Below are 21,468 nucleotides of genomic sequence, written 5' to 3'. Positions count from 1 at the left end.
ATCAGGAGTATAATCTATGTCTTTATATATGAGTGACTATTAGTTCCAACAGTTAAACTAACGGTCATACATACACACATAATTGATGTGCATCAAGGAGATGGAAAACAAAAAGGGATATAGAAAAATTTATATCAAAGGATGTAAAAGGGATATATTATATCCCTTTTTGTTTTCCATCTCCTTGATGCACATCAATTATGTAGACAGATGTTAGTCTTCCGCCATTACTATAATGAAACTTTTCTGTAATCTTGTATATGTTGATTTTTACATTTTTCAACATTTATATTTTCTTTTTTTTTTTATTGTTGGGGATTCATTGAGGGTACAATAAGCCAGGTTACACTGATCGCAATTGTTAGGTAAAGTCCCTCTTGCAATCATGTCACAACATTTATATTTTCAAACATACAACAAAACTGAGAGAATTGTAACAGTGAATAGCTATATATTCACCATCTAGATTAACTACATATCTATCCATCAACTCACTCTTATATTTTGATACATTCCAACATAAATTATAGATAATCAGTACACTATCGTTAACTAGGGTTCAATATTTGCCTTTTTTCTTTTGAGGTAAAAATTGCATATAAGAAAACATATGAATCCTAATTATATATTTGCTTAGCTTTGACGAAGTCCCATCAAGACACAGAATATCCAATTATTCCACAAAGTACCCTCATACCCTTTCTCAGTCTATGCCTCTCCCATCCTCCTGGGAACAACCATTCTTCTGATTTTCATTTTCCATCAAAGATTAGGTTTGACTCTGTAGAATTTTATATAAATAGATTCACACAGTATATACTCTTGTGTAAGTAGTATTCCGTTCTATAAATACATGTATTTCACATGTTCTTTTTCTTGAGACAGAGCCTCAAGCTATTGCCCTGGGTAGAGTGGCATCACAGCTCACAGCAAGCTCAAATTCCTGGGCTTAAGCGATTCTCTTGCCTCAGCCTCCCAAGTAGCTGGGACTGCAGGTGCTCACCACAACTCCCAGCTATTTTTTGGTTGTAGTTGTCATTGTTGTTTGGCAGGTCCGGGCTGGATTTAAACCTGCCAGCCCTGGTGTATGTGGCTGGCACCTTAGCTGCTTGAGCTACAGGCGCCACCTACTTCACATGCTCTTTATCCACTCTCCTACTGCTGGATACTTCAGTTTTAAGCTTTTAAAATAAAGTTGCTATGACCATTGTTGCATTCATCATTTTGTCAGTAAGTGTTTTCTTTTATCTTGGGTAATTACTTAGGAGTTAAACCGCAAGGCCCTAAGATAGCAATGTTGAGCTTTTTGAAACTGCAGGACCCTTTACCAAAGTGGTCACCCCGACAATGTAAGAGGACTCTAGTTGCTCCAAATCCTTGCTGAAATTTGGTGCCGTATTTTTAGTTTAGTGTGTACAGTGGTATCAAATTGTGATTTCTATTTTTCATTTCCATAACAATTGATTACATTGAGAATTTTTTCATGTTGGTTTACATATTTATAAGAACCATAAAATCAGAATTTTTTTTATCTTCACTGTGGATAAATTATGATATTACATAGTAACCCCTTTGCTTCTAATATTTTTGTCTTAAAGTCTATCTTACCTCTTATTAATAACAGCAAGACCAGCTTTCTTTTGGTTAATATTTTGGCTGATATACATATAAATATTTTTTCATTCATTTTCCTTTCAATCTTTTCATGTCCTCAGGTTTTAGACACATTCCTCATCAACAGCAGGTAAATAGTTTTTCATGCACTCTGTCTAGGCCTTTTAACAGAAGACTTCAGTCCACTGACACAGTGTTTAATAGTATAGTCATATTTTTCCACTACTGATCTGATTCTGTAATTTCTATCCAGCATTTTTCTCATTTTTTTCCTCTTACCTTCTTAACCTTATTTAGATTAGGTTTTTTTCCTCTCATACCCCTGGTTCTCCATTTCTTGATTGAATAAAAAAAGTTCTATTATTTTAGCAATTATACTTTAAATTTTAATATTAATCAGTAACTTTACCCTTCTCCCAAATGATATAAAAGCCTTACAATACTGTGGTACATGCTCACTGAAAGGAAAACACACCTATGAGGGAAATGTTCTCTGCTTTTTCTAAGGCTGATCATATGGAAAAGCACTACATAAGCACAGATAATTACAATGAACTATCATGGCCTTAAATTCTGTACATGCATTCTAGATTACATCAACATGAGATTAATACTCTACTAGATGAAAAAATAAACACAATTTATTTCAAAATAGAAAAAATTACCTCCCCCTTGTTGTACAAAATACTGCTCCAAGTTATCACAGTCAATCTTGGTTCTACAGAAGATAATTGCTTGATCCATCTTGTGTTCCTTGATTGCCCGGACTGTATACTCCCCCTTCAGAATTTTAACAGCTTCAGACCACATTTCTTGAATACCCACAACAACAACAAAAAAGAATTTCAATCTGAGTTTGGAGCAAACACACATAATTGTTCTTATAACAATTTCTCTTAAAAAAATTCAGCTATAATACAAATATTATAGTAAGGACAAGAAGTAATAAAATTTGAGTATGCCAACACACATAACTATGTATGTGCCTCTTATGAGGGACACACACACACATACATACATACATACATACATACAAATTAACAGAAATACCCAGCCAAAACTTTCTTAGCTGTCATGAAGAATTAAAGTCTGCTTTGCATTAACTTCCCAAAATTCTCAATAAATGTTTTATACAATTACTTTAACTTCACTTTTTTGAGACAGAGTCTTACTCTGTCACCCTTAATAGAGTGCTGTGGTGTCATAGCCCATAGCAACCTCAAACTTTTGGGCTCAAGCAATTCTCTTGCCTCAGCCTCCCAGGTGCTGGGAATACAGGCGCCCGCCACAATACCTGGCTAATTTTTAGAGACGGGGTTTTGCTCTTGCTCAGGTTGGTCTCGAACCTGTAAGCTCAGGCAATACAACCACCTCAGCCTCCCAGAGTACTAGGATTACAGGCATGAGCCACCACGCCCAGTCAATTAATGTATTTTTTAAATCAATCTAAACACCAGAAAGTGCATATTTTATTCTGGAATAAAAACCTTAGTATCAAACCTACTTAGTAGTTTCTTAGTCACTGTCCTCCAAATCTGACTTTTTGAGTGTGAAGCTGTTACTCCTCAACTACCTAATGTAACACTTTAATTTGATGATCCCAACCTATGCCTAAGGTCTCTCTGATCATCGCTAACTGTAATATAAACTAAGTAAAAACCTTACAAGGAAAATATAGAAAGCAAAAATTGCAATTTTTTAAAATGCATTCCCAAACAGTGGGATAATAGACTTTGACTAGCAATGTCTCTGCTCCTTTCCAACAATATGGATAATTAAGCTTATATCTTATTCATCTGAAACTACACATAAAACTGAGTTCAAAGGAACTCCTTTTAATTCAACCATGAAACAAAATGGTCTGCCTTTACCAATGATCCAAATGAGACATGTGATATCTGACGTACAAGCTTAATGGAATCTATTTTTTTAGGTTTTCTAAGCACCATCTTTGTATCATGATGTACCTCCATGTATATTCAGAACATTGAAACAAACCGTGTCAGCTTTGCACAGAAGCCTCTTCATTGAGTCAGGATTTAGCATTAGACTTTTTAAAACTGACAAATATTTAATGGGTATGGAGTTTCAATTTAAAAACATGAAAAAGTTCTAGAGATGGATAGTGGTGATTACAACAATGAGTTTACTTAATACCACTGAACTGTACACTAAAGAATAATTAAAATGGTAAAATTTAAGATATGTATATTTTACCACCACAACTATTTCAAGATCATTTTGATATCTTTTGCAAAATTGTAGCTAAAGACATCTTTCTTTGTTTACCCAATATCTCTGGCATAAGGGATCTATATGATGTTTCTTCTGGAACTCAAAGCCAATATAAAATCTGTCTCCAGAAAAATTTGTTTGTTTCCTATATAAGTGAGAATTCTATAATCCTAAACATTTGTGATTTAGATGCCAAGAGACTAATACCTAAATTCAGTGATTAATATTCCTCTATCTGATCTCTTTTCAGATAGTTTCTTTCCTTGTAAGAGTGTATCAGTTTTGGGATTCACTAGGACAACAGTGTAGTGTACTGCATATGGAACAGAACCTTCCCTTTTAAATCAACTCATATAGGAAAATGCCTTATCATCTCAGTTTCTTTCCATCAAAAGGATTCAAAGTGGCATTCAGCTTTTTCCTTATTTTCCATCATTTTTGATGCTTTTATTTTCAAATTTTATGTTCTAACTTTGTAGGTCACCTCACATCCTTCATGAGAATAGACAGGGCATAAATGCAACAAGATCAACTAATTCATTTCCAAGATCTTTCAATTCATTTGATTTTTTTAACTTACCCGGACTATTAGCACCAGGTCTTGTGTTATCTTTTGCATGTACATCATCAGTCTATCAAAGGCAAAAAAGGCAAAAAAGGGATGGGGAGTAGTCAAGTAATGATTGAAAACAGGTGTCTTTTTTATAAAAGTAGAATTACTTTTGTCATGGATTGTTTTCAAACATACATCTTTATAATCTGTAGGCAAAACCATTCTTCAGATTCAGAAAAACCTCACAGTAACTGCACATTAAGGTAATTAATTTTTAATGTAATAATAAAAATGCAAATGTGGTTTTCAGAACATTATATATTTATAATAAACATATCCTTACTATAATAAGGTTAAAGCTAATAATAGAGGAGAAAAAACAAGATAGCCACATGAAATTAATATTTAGGAGAACAAGGGACATCAAAAGGACACAAATGAAGGTTCCTCTAAAATGCTACAAAAATACAAATCTTTTTATCTGAAATTACATAAAAGTAATCTTATTTATAAAAATTATATTAAAGAAGCTGATCACAAAAGTAATTTCATATAAAGAGAAGAATAAAAGATGGACCCCATCACTTACTCAGTGCCTCTTTAAAGTCCTCACCTTTCAGTCAATGAAATGGAATTTTCTTTGACACAATATCTGATTGCCTTAAGCACCACTAAGAGTCCATGTGCTAGTTTATGAATTGCTTCATTCTATACAACGTTAACATTAAAAGGTACTTACTCTAATGTGGTTCTTTCCAAGCCTTTCCCAGAGTCTGTCAGTTTTGGGATTCACTGGAACAACAACATGGTGTACAGTATCTGGAACAGAATCTTCTCCTTTTAAATCAACCCATGTAGGAAAATGCATTATCTTTTCAGATAATTTCTTTACATCAAAAGAATGCAAAGTGGCAGAGCAAACAATCACCTAAGAATAAGAAAACACAAATTTAGAAACTTTTCTATCACACAAATACTGATATGGGACAAAAATATGCTAACCTGGACTCTCTAAAGCCGAGTTCAATACCAAGTTCAAGACTCTATGTAGCTACAACTAGCAGTGTGACTTAAGGAGGGTTAATTTCTCTGAGGTTCAGTCCCCTCATTGTCACATAGAAATTATGCCATTATGTCCTCAAAGTCCTATAAAAACTAAGTAAGATGAAAAGGTTTCTGAAAATCAAAAACTATTAAGTTACTAGTCTCTCCCTTTTAAATGCTTCCTAAAAAAGAAGGGCAAAAAACACAAGAGCAATATTTGAAGAAATAATTATACAGAAGGTAACTTTTTTACAACAGTGGATTGTATTTTAATCAAAAGCTTAAGGACATGTAAGAATCCATGCATTCATTTAATCAAAAACCAGTTAGAAAGTAATTTTTTTAATAGCTGAAGTTATTTTTCTTTCCAACAGGAAGCAGTATTGATAATCTAGAATATAATCCCAAAACGGTTCATAGGACACAACTACTAAGAATTGTTTACTTATAGTCTTCTGTGCCACCTAAGTAATTTCCTCACACCTCCCTTCTCTATTAAGATTATTAAGATTATTATCTTTGGGTGTACTATTTAATATGGTAACCAAGGAAACATTTCATATAGTAGTTAACAAGACACAAAAACAAAAAACTATGACCCTGCTCATAAGCATTAAAATGTAACAACTGTCTACACATATTTAAGATGCATTAGTAATTTTATACCTGAAGTCTTTTTCCATCAGAGGTAATCTGAGGAATCTGATTGTGCATCCTATTTATAAAATCAGAATAACCTTGAGAAAGCAGCCCATCCTACATGAGAAGCAAAGAAACAACAAAAATTTTTAATCAGTACTGAAATCCTTTTTCTAAATCAAACCTAAAACACTAAAATAAGGAAATTAATTCGTATACATACAATCCCCATATCTGCAAAATTCTTTTCTACTGGACAGATGATTTTCTATTAGATATTTAAAGATAACTCTATTGACTATTTAAAGGTAAATTCAACTTCAAATTCCTTGTGACTAAAATATGGAAGTGACAATAAATAATCCAAAACTGTATTAAATACTAGAGTCAATAGCTTCTAACACATCTCAACACATTAAGCATATGATTTTAACATAGAAAGTATAAACCCTTCAGAGCTGAGAAACTTAATTCAACGGAAAATAATCTGCAGGTATATCTCAAGAGCCTGAAACACATTCATGTCCTTTTAAGATATCCTATATTTTACATCTATGACATAAGTAAATAATTTCTAAAATGTACAAAGATAGCTATTTGGAGTAGTTTTTTGGCCAGGGCTGGGCTTGAACCCACCACCTCCAGTATATAGGGCCGGTGCCCTACTCCTTGAGCCAGGCGCTGCCCTGCTATTTGGAATAAAAAAAAAGCCTACCTACATATCTAGTAACAAATGTAGTTAAGTAAACCATGAAGTGTCCCTATAATAGAACATCAGACAGCCTTTAAAATTGTTTACAAACAATGACAGGAAATACTTACAACATTACATTTAAAAAAAATTTTCCCAGATTTCCCAGAGCTTGATTTTCAACTACATAAAATATTTACATAAATATAAGGTGATAAAAATATATCAAACTACTAACAATGATGATCTCTAGATAATAAGACCATAACTGAATTGTACTTTTTTCTTCATTTTATATATTTTAGCTCAAAAAATATAAGCAAACTTTAAAAAAAAAACAAAAACAACATTTCAACATACAGCTTCATCGAGGACCAGGAATCTAACTTGAGATAAATTCAGTTTTCCAGTTGACACCAAGTCATCCAGTCTTCCTGGAGTGCCTACAACGATATCTACCTGCAAAACAGCAGAAGCATCACCTAATGAAAACTGCAGAACTATTACATATTACCTGAAAATAGCAACCAATAATAATCTAATCATAACAGAAACATGCATACTGGAGTGGTCAGACTCAACTCTAAATTTATAAGAAAAAGAATTATGGATAATGCCATATATTAACTTGTATTTGGCTTGAAATGTATATGAAGATTTTGGACCAAAATTTATTTTGACACTCTCAACTGTCTTAGATGGTCTTACACATAAAATCTTTATTTTCTATGTAAATATCAGAATTTACTGTAACTCTGAAATTAAACCACGACACAAATTCCATATCCACCATTACTCAACTGTGTGAGCTTTTCCTTTGTTTTAATTAAATCATAGCTGTGTATGTGTGACCTTTTCTTATTTCATCTCTTCTAGTTACAATTTTCTCATTTTTTAATTGGGGGAATACCATCTGCTTTTCAAGATGGTTGTGATAATTAAGGAGATAGTAAAGAAAGTACTTGATGGCTACTATACCTGGTGCTCAATAAATTGGGTTATAATTACTAGTAATGGTGACCAGACTTCCAGGAGGTATAAGATCTCAGACAAGTTACTTAATAGTTAATATAAGCCCCTTCGTAATCTATAAACACAGGGAAGATTACTATTTCAGAGGGTGGTTGTGAGAACCGAATAAGGCAATATTATGCTTGGAGCATAATGCTTGGCCCATTTCTAAAAAACAGTCAATAAAGGTTAGGTATTTTTAAAGTGCAAATATGCATGCATGCAGGTCAGCACAAATAAGATAATACATAAAATTATTCAATAAATTAGACAATTCAAAACTTCTGTTCTGTCAATAGGCATGGAAAAAAAACCCACAAATAGGTAAAGTGGGCATAAAACAAACAGAAGGCCTCGCAGGTTTAATTGGAAAAAAAGGGCAGTTAGATTTAAAAAGCCTGAGAGAAATATTTATGTGTATTGTAGCACTAAATACTTCATCAGGCCTTAAATTCACATGTTGCATCATACAGCAACTTTAAAAAAAAAAAAATTTAGAAACTAAAATAGTTGTGCTCTTTCATTCCAAAGTTGACTCACTCCAGCATACGAAACAATACAGGCCTAAGGAAGAATCAGAGGGAGGTAGAAGATAACAGAAGTAGAAAATCTAAGACGGGAAGAGTAGCAGACAAAGAACATATTAGATCCTCTAGGAAGTAGAACAGAACTGAATTTTGCCAAGAATGTTACAAAATAACACTACCTTTGCCATTGGCTTCAGTTAGTACCAAATTATGAGATATGACTGATAAAAGCAGATCTAATTCCCTAAACTTCTTATCTGGAAAACATGAACTGAGAAATTTCATATCTTATGGGAACAATGGATTGGGTTTAAGAAAGTGATGCCAAGGGCCATCCCATGGCAGAAGGGCAGGAGCAAGCACAAGAGAAAGCTAAGAACAGGGGGCCGAATTCTCACAATAACTAACACACTCCTGCAATGATGTCATTAATCTATTCATAAAGGCATAGCCCTTGAGATCTACCTCCAAACCCAATATCATTACATTGGCAATTAAATTTCAACATGAGTTTTGGTTGGGTCAGTCAAACCACAGCACTAAATAAAAACATATCAAAACCATATTACTCATCTTAGAAAAGTATTAACAAGTACAGTAATATGACTTCCTGCTCTTTAGATGCCATTCCAAAATTTAAAGTCCATTTAGCATAAAATTTAATTTGTTAAGAGCCCAATGGAACTGGAGGGAGGACAAAATTGCTCACCATAATTTAGTATCAGGTGGGTTAAAAAATCAAATATTTAGGGAAGGAAATAAAAACTTGGAATAAGAAAGTTAATTCATATCCACAAAATAGTTTATGAAGTCCTATCTTCACAGAATTGGTGAACACAATTAAGAATTCCCAAACTTCCTCCCCAATAATGGAATTCATACACTCTTAGCTTTGTCCTTCATAGTGGCAGGTCTGAATAATCTTTAAGACTTCCCCTTTCATATATCTGAACTTATCTTTCAGAATTATTCATCCTTTCCAAGGGTCACTGAAAAACCTGTATTTCTCTGCAATCTATTTTACCTCCATTTTTCATCTTAACTCCAGTTTCTTATTAAAATTCATGGATGTTGGCTCAGCGCCTGTAGCTCAGCGAGTAGGTCACCAGCCACATACACTGAGGCTGGCAGGTTTGAGCCCAACCCAGGTCTGCTAAACGACAGCTGCAACCAAAAAGACTGCTGGACATTGTGGCGGGTGCCTGTTGTCCCAGCTACTCGGGAGGCTGAGGAATGAGAATTGCTTAAGCTCCAGAGTTTGAGGTTGCTGTGAGGTGTGACACCACAGCGCTCTACTAAGGGTGACGTAATGAGACTCTGTCTCTAAATAAATAAATAAATAAAAATTCATGGATGCTAGAATTTTGTATGAGGGGTTTGGATACTACTGGGGAAGGAAAAGACACACTTTCAAGACACTTTTTCACAAAATATGCCTTTGTATGAATTTTAGCCTTATTTGATTTTTCTTGAAACAAAACAGAAAAATAGAACCTCTGTAAGTTGACCACCCAAGGGACTATAACAAACTGGTCAACATACGAAGGTGGTCAACATAAGGAACTAGGTATAGACAGGTAGTATATGTCTAGGTCAACTTAAGGAGATGGTCAATGTAGGGAGGGGGCCAACTATGGAGGTCCTACCGTACATTTCCAAAACAACAGCCTATAACATTACTTTTTAAAAATTGAAAGTACAACTTACCCCATTTTCTAAAACGGAGAGCTGATCCCGTGCTGCAACACCTCCAATTATCAGAAGCTCCCTATGGAAAAAAAAATCACAGTAATAACTAATGTAGAAAAAAGGTTAAAGTCTGATTTACATTGTTTCATCTGTATCCATTCCTTTTAGGTGAAAATTAAGATGGAATATAACTGAAAAAAATCTATAATAAAGTAAGTCTGGAGAAGGTTGGAAACAAAGCACTGTGATCCCAATAGCCATATCCAATGCTAAGTGTGGTAAAGTAATCAAAGAGAATGCAAAAGAACATGAAAAATCTTTTAAATCTTCATCTACATACCCACTTTTTTTTTAGAGACAGTCTTAGTTTATTGCCCTCAGTAGAGTGCCATGGCATCATAACTCACAGCAACCTCCAGCTCTTGGGCTTAGGTGATTCTCTTGCTTCAGCCTCCCAAACAGCTGGGACTATAGGCACCCACCACAACACCCAGCTATTTTTTTTTGTTGTTGTTGCAGTTTTGCCGGGGCAGGTTTGAATCTGCCACCCTCAGTATATGGGGCCGGCACCTTACCCACTGAGCCACAGGTGCCGCAGTCCCCACCCCACTTTTTTTTTTTTTGAGAGAGAGAAAGTGCCATGGCCTCAGATTAGCTCACAGCAACCTCAAACTCCTAGGCTCAAGTAATCTTCCTGCCTCAGCCTCCTGAGCAGCTGGGACTACAGGCACCAGCTACAATGCCCAGCTAATTTTTCTATTTTTAGCAGAAATAGGGTCTTGCTTTTGCTGAGGCTGATCTCAAACTCTTGACCTCAAGTGATCCTCCTGCCTCAGTCTCCCAGAGAGCTAGGAATACAGGTATGCACCACCACGCCTAGCCTGCACACCCTTCTAAATTAGGACAATCCAAAATTTCTAAAACCTAGTTTCAAATTACCTCTTTACATATATAATTGTATGTATATAAAATATCTATGAAAGTATATATAAAAATCAATTTAGAAGAATGCTTCCAGGAAGGACAATTAGAAACTGGAGAAATGGAGTGAAAGATTGACTTTTCATAGAATGACTTTTTGTGCTATTTGAATTTTTTCTCATTTTAACGAATGGCACTTGGACAAATAAACATGCATATGCAAAAAACTAAAGTTAAACCCTTTCCTCATACCATACATAAAAATTAAATCAAAACAGATCATAAACATAACAGTAAAACACAAAACTATGAAACTCTCAGAAGACGACACGAGTACATTTTCATGATCTTGGGTTAGGCAAAGCCTTTCTCAGCTACAACAGTAAAAACACAGCGACAAAAGAAAAAATAGATAAATTAGACTTTATCAAAACAAAGTACTTTACAGGATACTATCCAGAAAGTAAAAAGACAACTCACTGAATGAGAAAAAATATTTGCAAATCATATATCTAAAATATAGAGTAACATATATCAACACATATAAAGAACCCTTAAAACTTATTAATAAAGATCAGAACACTTAAGAAAATTGGTATAGAAGGGACATTTCTTAAACTAATAAAGGCCATCTACAGCAAACCCACAGCCAATATCGTATTGAATGGAGTTAAATTGGAATCATTTCCACTTAGATCAGGAACCAGGCAAGGTTGCCCATTGTCTCCATTGCTCTTTAACATTGTAATGGAAGTTTTAGCCATTGCAATTAGGGAAGAAAAGGCGATCAAGGGTATCCATATAGGGTCAAGAGATCAAACTTTCACTTTCGCAGATGATATGATCATATATCTGGAAAACACTAGGGATTCTACTACAAAACTTTTAGAAGTGATCAAGGAATACAGCAATGTCTCAGGCTACGAAATCAACACCCATAAATCTGTAGCCTTTATATATACCAACAATAACCAAGCTGAAAAAACAGTCAAGGACTCTATTCCTTTCACAGTAGTGCCAAAGAAGATGAAATATTTGGGAGTATACCTAACAAGGACGTGAAAGATCTCTATAAAGAGAACTATGAAACTTTAAGAAATAGCTGAAGATGTTAACAAATGGAAAAACATATCATGCTCATGTCTGGGAAGAATCAACATTGTCAAAATGTCTATACTACCCAAAGCAATATATAATTTTAAAGCAATTCCTATTAAAGTTCCATTGTCATATTTTAAAGATCTTGAAAAAATAATATTTCCTTTCATATGGAATCAGAAAAAACCTCGAATAGCCAAAACATTACTCAACAATAAAAACAAAGCAGGAGGAATCACGCTACCAGACCTGAGACTGTACTATAAATCGATAGTGGTACTGGCACAAAAACAGAGAATTAGATGTCTGGAGTAGAATAAAGCATGGTACTGGCACAAAAACAGAGAATTAGATGTCTGGAGTAGAATAAAGAACCAAGAGATGAATCCAGCTGCTTACCGTTATTTGATCTTTGACAAGCCAATTAAAAACATTCAGTGAGGAAAAGATTCCCTATTTAACAAATGGTGCTGGGTAAACTGGCTGGCAACCTGTAGAAGATTGAAACTGGACCCACACCTTTCACCATTAACTAAGATACACTCTCACTGGATAAAAGATTTAAACTTAAGACATGAAACTATAAAAATACCTGAAGAAAGTGCAGGGAAAACTCTTGAAGGAATCGGCCTGGGTGAATATTTTATGAGGAGGACTCCCCAGGCAATTGAAGCAGTATCAAAAATACACTACTGGGAACTGATCAAACTAAAAAGCTTCTGCACAGCCAAGAACATAGTAAGTAAAGCAAACAGACAGCCCTCAGAATGGGAGAAAATATTTGCAGGTTATACCTCCGATAAAGGTCTAATAACCAGAATCCACAAAGAACTCAAACGTATTAGCAAGAAAAGAACACGTGACCCCATCACAGGGTGGGCAAGGGACTTGAAGAGAAACTTCTCTAAAGAAGACAGACGCACAATCTACAAGCACATGAGAAAAAGCTCATCATCCTTTGCATCCAAATGCAAACCAAAACTACTTTGAGATATCACCTAACCCCAGTTAAGAGTAGCCCACATAACAAAATCCCAAAACCAGAGATGTTGGCGTGGATGTGGAGGAAAGGGCACACTTCTACACTGCTGGTGGGAATGCACACTAATACGTTCCTTCTGGAAGGATGTTTGAAGAATACTTAAGAGACCTAAAAATAGACCTGCCATTCGATCCTGTAATTCCTTTACTAGGTTTATACCCAGAAGACCAAAAATCACAATATAGCAAAGACATCTGTACCAGAATGTTTATTGCAGCCCAATTCATAATTGCTAAGTCATGGAAGAAGCCCAAGTGCCCATCGACACACAAATGGACTAGCAAATTGTGGGACATGTATACCATGGAATATTATGCAGCCTTAAAAAAAGATGGAGACTTGACTTCTTTCATGTTTACATGGATGGAGCTGGAACATATTCTTCTTAGCAAAGTATCTCAGGAATGGAAGAAAGGGTATCCAATGTACTCAGCTCTACTATGAAGCTAAATCATGGCTTTCACGTGAAGGCTATAACCCAACTATAGGACAAAACTATGGGGAAAGGGCCAAGGAAGGGTAAGGGAGAGGAGAGGTTATGGTAGAGGGAGGGTAATCGGGGGGGGGGGGGCACACCTACAGTGCATCTTAGAATGGGTACAGGTGAAACTTACTAAATGCAGAATACAAACACCTACATACAATAACTAAGAAAATGCCATGAAGGCTACGTTGAACAGTTTGATGAGAATATTTCAGATTGTGTATGAAACCAGCACATTGTACCCCCTGATTGCACTAATGTACACAGCTACAATTTAACAATAAAAATAAATTAAAAAATAAACTTACTAATAAAAAGACAAATAACCCAATTGAAAAATGGGCAAAAGATCTAAATAAACATTTCTCCAAAGAAGATATACATATGGCCAAAAAACACATGAAATGAAGTTCAACCTTATTAACCATTAAGGAAAAGCAAATCAAAACCAAAGAAAGATAGCACTTTACACACCAGGATGTCTATACTCAACAATGACAAGTAAGTACTGGTGAGGATGAGAGGAAATTAGAACTCTCATACATAGGAATGTAAAATGGTTCAGTCACTTTGGAAAACAGTTTGGTAGTTCCTGAAAATTTTAAAACATGCAACCATTTTTTTGTTTGTTTTTTTTTTGTGGTTTTTGGCCGGGGCTGGGTCTGAACCCGCCACCTACGGCATATGGGACCAGGGCCCTACTCCTTGAGCCACAGGCACCGCCTAAAACATGCAGCCATTTTATTCCTAAGTATACATCCAGGGAAAATGAAAATATATATCTATACACAAACTTATACACAACAGTCATAGCATAGCAACCAAAAACTCAGCAGTGATGAGCAATTCAAATGTCCATCAACTGATTAAAGGATAAACCAAATGTCTATGTAACAGAATACATTTTGGCAATAAAAAAGGAATGAAGCTCTAATATAAATTGGAACATGGATGAACCTGGAAAACAGGTTCACAACAGACCACATATTTATGATTCCATTTATATAAAATGTCTAGTATAGGCAAATTCATAAAAACAGAAAATAAATTAGTGTTTGCCCATGGATGAGAAGCTTAGGGGAAAATAGGACTGCTTATGGGTATAGTGTTTCGAGGTGATAAAAATGTTCTCAAATTGGGCGGCGCCTGTGGCTCAGTCCGTGAGGCGCCGGCCCCATATACAGAGGGTGGCAGATTCAGGCCCGGCCCCGGCCAAACTGCAACCAAAAAATAGCTGGGCGTTGTGGCGGGCGCCTGTGGTCCCAGCTACTTGGGAGGCTGAGGCAAGAGAATGGCTTAAGCCCAGGAGTTGGAGGTTGCTGTGAGCTGTGTGAGGCCACGGCACTCTACCGAGGGCCATAAAGTGAGACTCTGTATCTACAAAAAAAAAAAAAAAAAAATGTTCTCAAATTGTTTTGGTTAATATATTTGAGAAACATAATGTCCCTAGGGTGGTAGGTGGTTAGGAAATGCGCAAAGATAATGGGCATTCACAGATAAGAAAGCTCTGTTTAGTTTACTATCTAAATTGACTTAAGATGAAGGTAGGCAACCATCAAGCCAATTTGTAATGAGTCACAGACTCATAAAACTCAGTGTTAACATGTCACCCACTTTTTCTGTATTTTCCAGTATTTTTTAAATGACAATAAAATTAATAAAGGAAGGTACTTGGTAGAAACTCCTAACTAAAAGTTATCTGGCTGTCTTAAGAACTTTGAAACTTACAGAAGAAAATGTTGTAATCAATTTTACTCAAATATAATTTACATATCGTACAATTCACCCTTTAAAATGTACAAGATGTTTTTAGTTTTGATTATAATCCCAGAGATAAATACAATCACGACAGTGGTGGCTTTCTTCCATTTGGTGAGTTTTATGATGTGGGAATTATATTTCAATAAATAAAGTAAATAAAAGCAAAATTAACAAAAATCAAGTGTCAATTTTGCTATTATGTTATTATGGCATAGCTTTTGTCAAATTAAAAAGGATTGCTACTGAGCAAGAAGCTCCATAAGATCACTTAACTTATGGTCTCCCTCCAAAGGCAGATAGCTAGATAGTGACTAGGCTGAATGCCCCAATGTAAGAAAGCCACAGCAGGGGGGTAACCTAGAATCAACTTGGCCGAGTTTACCAACATGCTAGAAAAAAGAGGGATGCCTTTTCTATGCCAATGAAGTGATGAAATGAATCTACCATTGAATAAAATGCTTCCTTTAAAAGAATAAATTTTTGCTATTACTGTTTGACCTACCAGGACTCTAAGAAACACAGGAAAAATTTCAACTTGATAAAAAAAGAAAACCTTACCACTTACCAAACAGAAGTTTTATATATAAATTGTTATATCAAAGTTATATATTTACATACTTTTCTACCTTGTTTTTTTCTACATTACTCTTCTTCCAAAACAAAAAAACAACAGGCATTTGAGCACAAAAGGAAGATTTACCTTAATTTAGGATTATCAATATATTTCTTAAACTGCTTGATGTTATTCAAAGTTTGTTCAGCTAACTCCCGGGATGGTTCAACAATGAGAGCTTTTGGAGCATTGGGGAGAAACTTTGTTTGTGTTACCTGTGCATTACCTTAGAGGAATAAAAATAATTAGAATATATGCAAATCACACCTCAAAATACTATTTCATTATTTATAAAATATGAGGACAAATATCAAAAATTTAAAGTAACTGTCAAAAAGTATAAGAAACAAACATAATAAAACAAAGCCAAGATTTCTAAATGAACCAAGCCCTCTAATTAAATCTACTTGTAATAATTGTAAAATAATTGATAAGTCTATAAAAATGACCAACTTGTGATAAAGTTGGTGAACAAGCTATCGCATGGTTTGTACTTTAAATAATTGAAATCTATTAGGCAGTACAATGAATAAGCACCTAAGTATTGAGTCAGACTACTTGGATCTGAATTCAGTTCTACCACTTATTTGCTCTATGACCTTAGGCAAGTTAGTTTAAGTCCCTATTCTTCAGGTTTTTTGTAAAATAAGAAAATTATATGGTTGTTGTAAACATTACATACTCCATGTTAATGTGGTGCCTTAGCACTTAACCACCACACATTCTATAAATATTAGATATCATCATCATCATGACTGGAACCCCCAAATGCCTAAACTCAAACTATATACTTAGTTTATGAATCAGGTTTTGACCAAACATCAGGGGAAATATATATAATCCACTATGAGAAGCCTTAACTTACTAGAGTTTGCACCAATTTTTTTTCACCATTCTAGAAATTTTTACCCTCTCAGGTATAATACCTGTGTGCTGTGATTTGACAGTGTAACTATCAGGTGCCTTGGAGAGAGCAACAAAACCATCTTTTGGTGGAAACTTGAATTCTTCTTCCCCGAAGTTAAATTTTAGTTCAGCATTCTAGCATTGAATAAAGAAGAAAATTAAAATTTTTACCTTAATAAGAAACCGTCAAATACAAAATAACAAAGATCAAGCAGCTTATAATCACAGCAAAATTTGTTTAACTAGATTCTAAATTACCTTCAAAACACAAGCAGGAAAGAGGGCTTGATTTTTTATATGTGCCGGTACTTCAAACGCCAGACCGAGGTCTTTTCCTAAGAAAAGAAAACAGAGAGAAAGAGAATTGAAACAATAAGCAAAGAATTTTCGCATGCTCTCACTGTCAAATCTACTAACTAACCTATATGTATTCATGCTTCTCATCTGACATGACAGACTATGCTGCTTAAAAAGCCAGTCTCTTCGCGTTTTTCCTTAACTCTTAAAACTGTCCCCCTCCCCTTCTACAGTCTTCATTCTTCCTTGTCTATAAGATCACTTCCATTAGACGTTCCATAGCATACAAACACTCCCACATCAAAACAGAAGTAAACTTCTCTTGAACCCATCTTTCCCTCTATTATGTTCCATTTTTCTTCTCCTTTTTCTAGTAAAACTTCCTGATTTCCATTTTTACTGTGTCTATTTCTTTCACCCCATTCTCTAATGAACTGGCTCCCCATCAAGCTGCCCTCACCCATCTCCTTGCTCCACCAAAACAGTGGTCTATCTGGCTCATTAATGCTCTCTACTTGCCAAATCCACCAGTTAATTTCATGACTCACCTTTAGCATTGGACACAGTGACTGCTCCTGGTCCCTGAAACATTTTCTGATCTGGACTGCAGGACACCGTGCCCTCTTGGTTCTCCTCCTCCTGGCCTTCCTCCTCATTGTCCTCTGCTGGATTCTCTCAATTTGCTGACCCCCACCCACAGGCACCCAGGCCTCAAATCTTTTCTTTATCCTCATTGCTTAGGCAATCTCACTCCTCCCACCCCATTTGTTTTCAGCACGGCGGCAGCCAGAACGAAGTATTCAACTAAAGCAGCAGTTCTCAATCTATGGGTGAACTGTATTAAATGGCCACAGCATTAAGAAGGTTGAGAACCACTGAACTGAAGAGATGATGCTGCTCCTCTGCTCAAAGCCCTAATGGCTTCCCATCCACTCAAAATAAAACCAAAGTTTGTATCAAGGCCCACACAGCTCTACAGGGCCTGGCCTCACCATCTCACTGATTTAACATTCCAGTCCCCTCCTCTGTGTTCAGTGCACTCCAGACCCAGTGGCCTCCTCACTGTTACTCAAATACTTCGAGCACACTTCCATCTCGGGGCCTCCACATTTACTGTTCCCTCTACCTGAAATGTTCCTTTAAGGTATCTTCATGGGCCACCACCCAACTCACTCAGATTTCTACTCAAATATCATCTCATCAGCAGAGCCTTTCTGACCACCCTTGGAAGAGCACACACCCCCAGACTGCTATGACTCCCCTTTCCTTTCCCATGCTATGGACTCTCCTCCGTGGCATTTATTACTACCTGAGAGTATATGCCTGGCTGTCTCCACCAGTGTGTAAGCTCCACAGAAGTAAACACATTTGTCTAGTCCATTTTCTGCTGTGTCTCCAATACTTATAAAGATACCTCACACATAGAAAATGCTCAATAAATATTTGTTCAAACAAAGTCGGGGAAGTAGGGACAGAAGCTTGAAGAAAATGAAGGGAAAAATCACAATTACAAAATGTCATGTATCTTTTTGCTAATAAGATTTGTGTAGACCTTACCGTTTTTGGAAAACTTGACATGCCCTTTATCTGTATCTAGGTAACATCCAATGGTATCATGCATAGTGAATTCCTAGAAAACCAAAAAGTCAAGAACTATTAATAGACAGCAAAATCTTTAATGAAGTTAGCTACATAAAAAAGTATATTAAGTTTTTTTTTTTTTGTAGAGACAGAGTCTCACTTTATGGCCCTCAGTAGAGTGCCGTGGCCTCACACAGCTCACAGCAACCTCCAGCTCCTGGGCTTAAGCGATTCTCTTGCCTCAGCCTCCCGAGCAGCTGGGACTACAGGCGCCCGCTACAACGCCCGGCTATTTTTTTTTTTGTTGCAGTTCGGCCGGGGCCGGGTTTGAACCCGCCACCCTCGGCATATGGGGCCGGCACCTTACCGACTGAGCCACAGGCGCCGCCCAAAAAGTATATTAAGTTTTAAAATAATTCCTTGAAGTGCTAACGCAGATGATAAAAATGAGATCTGATAATTAAGTTCACAAGTTCATCCCAGAAAAGTGCTGCATACTTCATTGCTGAATACCACTACAATACACTGTTATAATATATGTACTTTTTGTAAGTTACTTCAAATTTCTTGGAACAACATGGGTTATGATAAATATTACTTCCATGTCTCTAAAATATAAATTTTTTATGGCTTATTTATTATTATTATTGTTTCTCAAACTAATAAAGCATATAGTCACCTTAGAAGTATTTCCCTTGATGCCAATGCCTAGTTCATCCTTCAAAGCAATTTTGGAACTCTTTCTGGAATAACCATCAGAGCTGTCATTGTACAACACACAAAAACACGAAAGAATAATAATAAACACCATGCGGCAAGACACTGCCACATGTCAACATGCACACAGCTGTGAGACACTGATACACCAAAGTTACGAGAGCTTACCCAGCTGTTCGTACAGTGCTGCCAGTGCAAGTGCACGGTGGCACGCTGGAGAAGTTGTCAGGCCTTGTATAATGACAGCTCTGATGGTCATTTAAATTTTCCATTATCAACATTAAGAATTACATGTGTATTAAAGCCAAAATAAAAATGGGATAAGAAAAGACAATGCAATACATGATGCAATTTTAAATTGCACACAAATTTTATAGCCACCCTGTATATTTTTGAAGGGCTAATAAATACCATGAAAGAAAAACTGTAACTATTACATATTTATCTAGTTTTGTAATATTTACTATAGTCCAAATCTAAGCTTTAGGTGGAAAATATACAGAAAATCCACTTGACCTTGAGAATCTTTTGTATACCCTCATACGTCATGAGTGATCAAGTATGCAAGAAAACTTACTAACGCTATGTTTAAGTCAATAGCATAATAGCTTACCTCTCCGTAATTATCAAATTGTTTATTATGAGATTTCTTTCCTGTTCCACCAAAGCCAAATCCAAACTTGTCAGTACCTAGATTTAAGATTTTAAAAGGATTTTACTTATGTGGTAAGAGAATACATACAATTAAAAGCCCTAGTAAAAGAAGCAATTTTATTCATATGCCATTATAATATTTTCATTTCAAAAGACCACAGGAAAAACCTGCCTGAAGTTTCTGACTCCTGCAAAGAAATGCAGTTTTAAGCTACTTTTAGCCAAAGTTATGTGACACAATCGACACAGGTGATAACTGCATCCCTCTTTGCTTTGGCCATGAAGAAATTCAGATGTGAATTTATAACTTGAAGTATCTGTGCAGTACTATGTGGTACATACTCACGCACACTGACTTTACCTTGACGCCATTCAGATCTTTACCCTTATTCACCCTGATTTCATACACTGTTATAATATATGTACTTTTTGTAAGTTACTTCAAATCTTTTTTTGGAACATCATGGGTTATGATAAATATTACTTCCATATCTCTAAAATATAAACTTTTTATGGCTAATTTATTATTATTGTTTCTCAAAATAATAAAGCATTAATCCACAAATATAAATCAATCAATTCAGTTATTTTAGAAACACTTACCTAGGTCTAAGGAGGCCTGCATAGTAGACCAGCCAACTCTGCATAATCCTTGGTCATGACAGGATACTTCATAGTAATATTTCCCTGTAAGGGTTAAGTACTTAGAGATTTATATAAATCACACACATATGATTCAATTGCCATGTAGCTTCATCTGGTATGTACCAAACAAAGAATTGTAGGTCTTTTTGTACCATAATCAAGATTCTTTCCAGATCCTTGATTTAAAGCTATTCAAAGAAAGCTCATGTACTGATACCTTGTCTCAAAAGTTTGTACAAGGGCAAACGTTGTTCAAATACCTTTCATTAATCCTTTAGTAGCTCTACACCCATGCCATTCCTTTACTTCTCTGCTTTGACAACAAAGGCCATCTGATCCAATTGCTGGATTTGAGAAAGAATCAGAAAAACATGTCAGTATAGGTTTTATAAATCATACATTCAGAAAAAAATGTTAAGTATCATTCAGTTTTACTAATATGATAATTCCTTCACTTGTTCCAACATTCGAGAGACTGAGACTTGTTGATTCCAGGTGATAGCAGTATTTGTTCAAGAATAATTGCCTATATTCATCCCATCTGGCCATGTTAAAGGCTATTATTCCATATTTCCACATTTTATCTGTTAACTAGGACAAGATTTTATAGCAACACATCCAGAATGGAATCAACACAACCCCTAACCTGACTTACACTCACGGTAGCAACATCAACAACACAAATGTATTTAGACAACTATTCTCTAGAGAGCCTTAAAAAAAAAAACAGTACTCATAATATAGCA

General features: G+C 35.6%; 1 protein-coding gene across 1 annotated transcript in view; it reads right to left on the bottom strand.

The window, feature by feature from the left end:
• DDX1 (DEAD-box helicase 1) overlaps positions 1-21,468 on the bottom strand; it is a 35,338-nt gene that overhangs the window by 5,426 nt on the left and 8,444 nt on the right. The window contains exons 7-19 of the mRNA XM_053590219.1: positions 20,983-21,066; positions 20,681-20,764; positions 20,037-20,113; positions 18,683-18,755; positions 17,087-17,163; positions 16,849-16,963; positions 16,010-16,148; positions 10,022-10,082; positions 7,137-7,235; positions 6,113-6,202; positions 5,142-5,330; positions 4,430-4,481; positions 2,280-2,426 (exon numbers count right to left, since the gene is read on the bottom strand). Coding sequence (XP_053446194.1) covers positions 2,280-2,426; positions 4,430-4,481; positions 5,142-5,330; positions 6,113-6,202; positions 7,137-7,235; positions 10,022-10,082; positions 16,010-16,148; positions 16,849-16,963; positions 17,087-17,163; positions 18,683-18,755; positions 20,037-20,113; positions 20,681-20,764; positions 20,983-21,066 — 1,287 coding nt within the window. The remainder of the gene's footprint in view (positions 1-2,279; positions 2,427-4,429; positions 4,482-5,141; positions 5,331-6,112; positions 6,203-7,136; positions 7,236-10,021; positions 10,083-16,009; positions 16,149-16,848; positions 16,964-17,086; positions 17,164-18,682; positions 18,756-20,036; positions 20,114-20,680; positions 20,765-20,982; positions 21,067-21,468) is intronic.

The sequence above is a fragment of the Nycticebus coucang genome, chromosome 4 (assembly GCF_027406575.1).
Source record: "Nycticebus coucang isolate mNycCou1 chromosome 4, mNycCou1.pri, whole genome shotgun sequence".
NCBI classification, from domain to species: domain Eukaryota; kingdom Metazoa; phylum Chordata; class Mammalia; order Primates; family Lorisidae; genus Nycticebus; species Nycticebus coucang.
The sequence above is the reverse complement of the archived record's forward strand: the minus strand, read 5'-3'. Positions and strand labels throughout refer to the sequence as shown.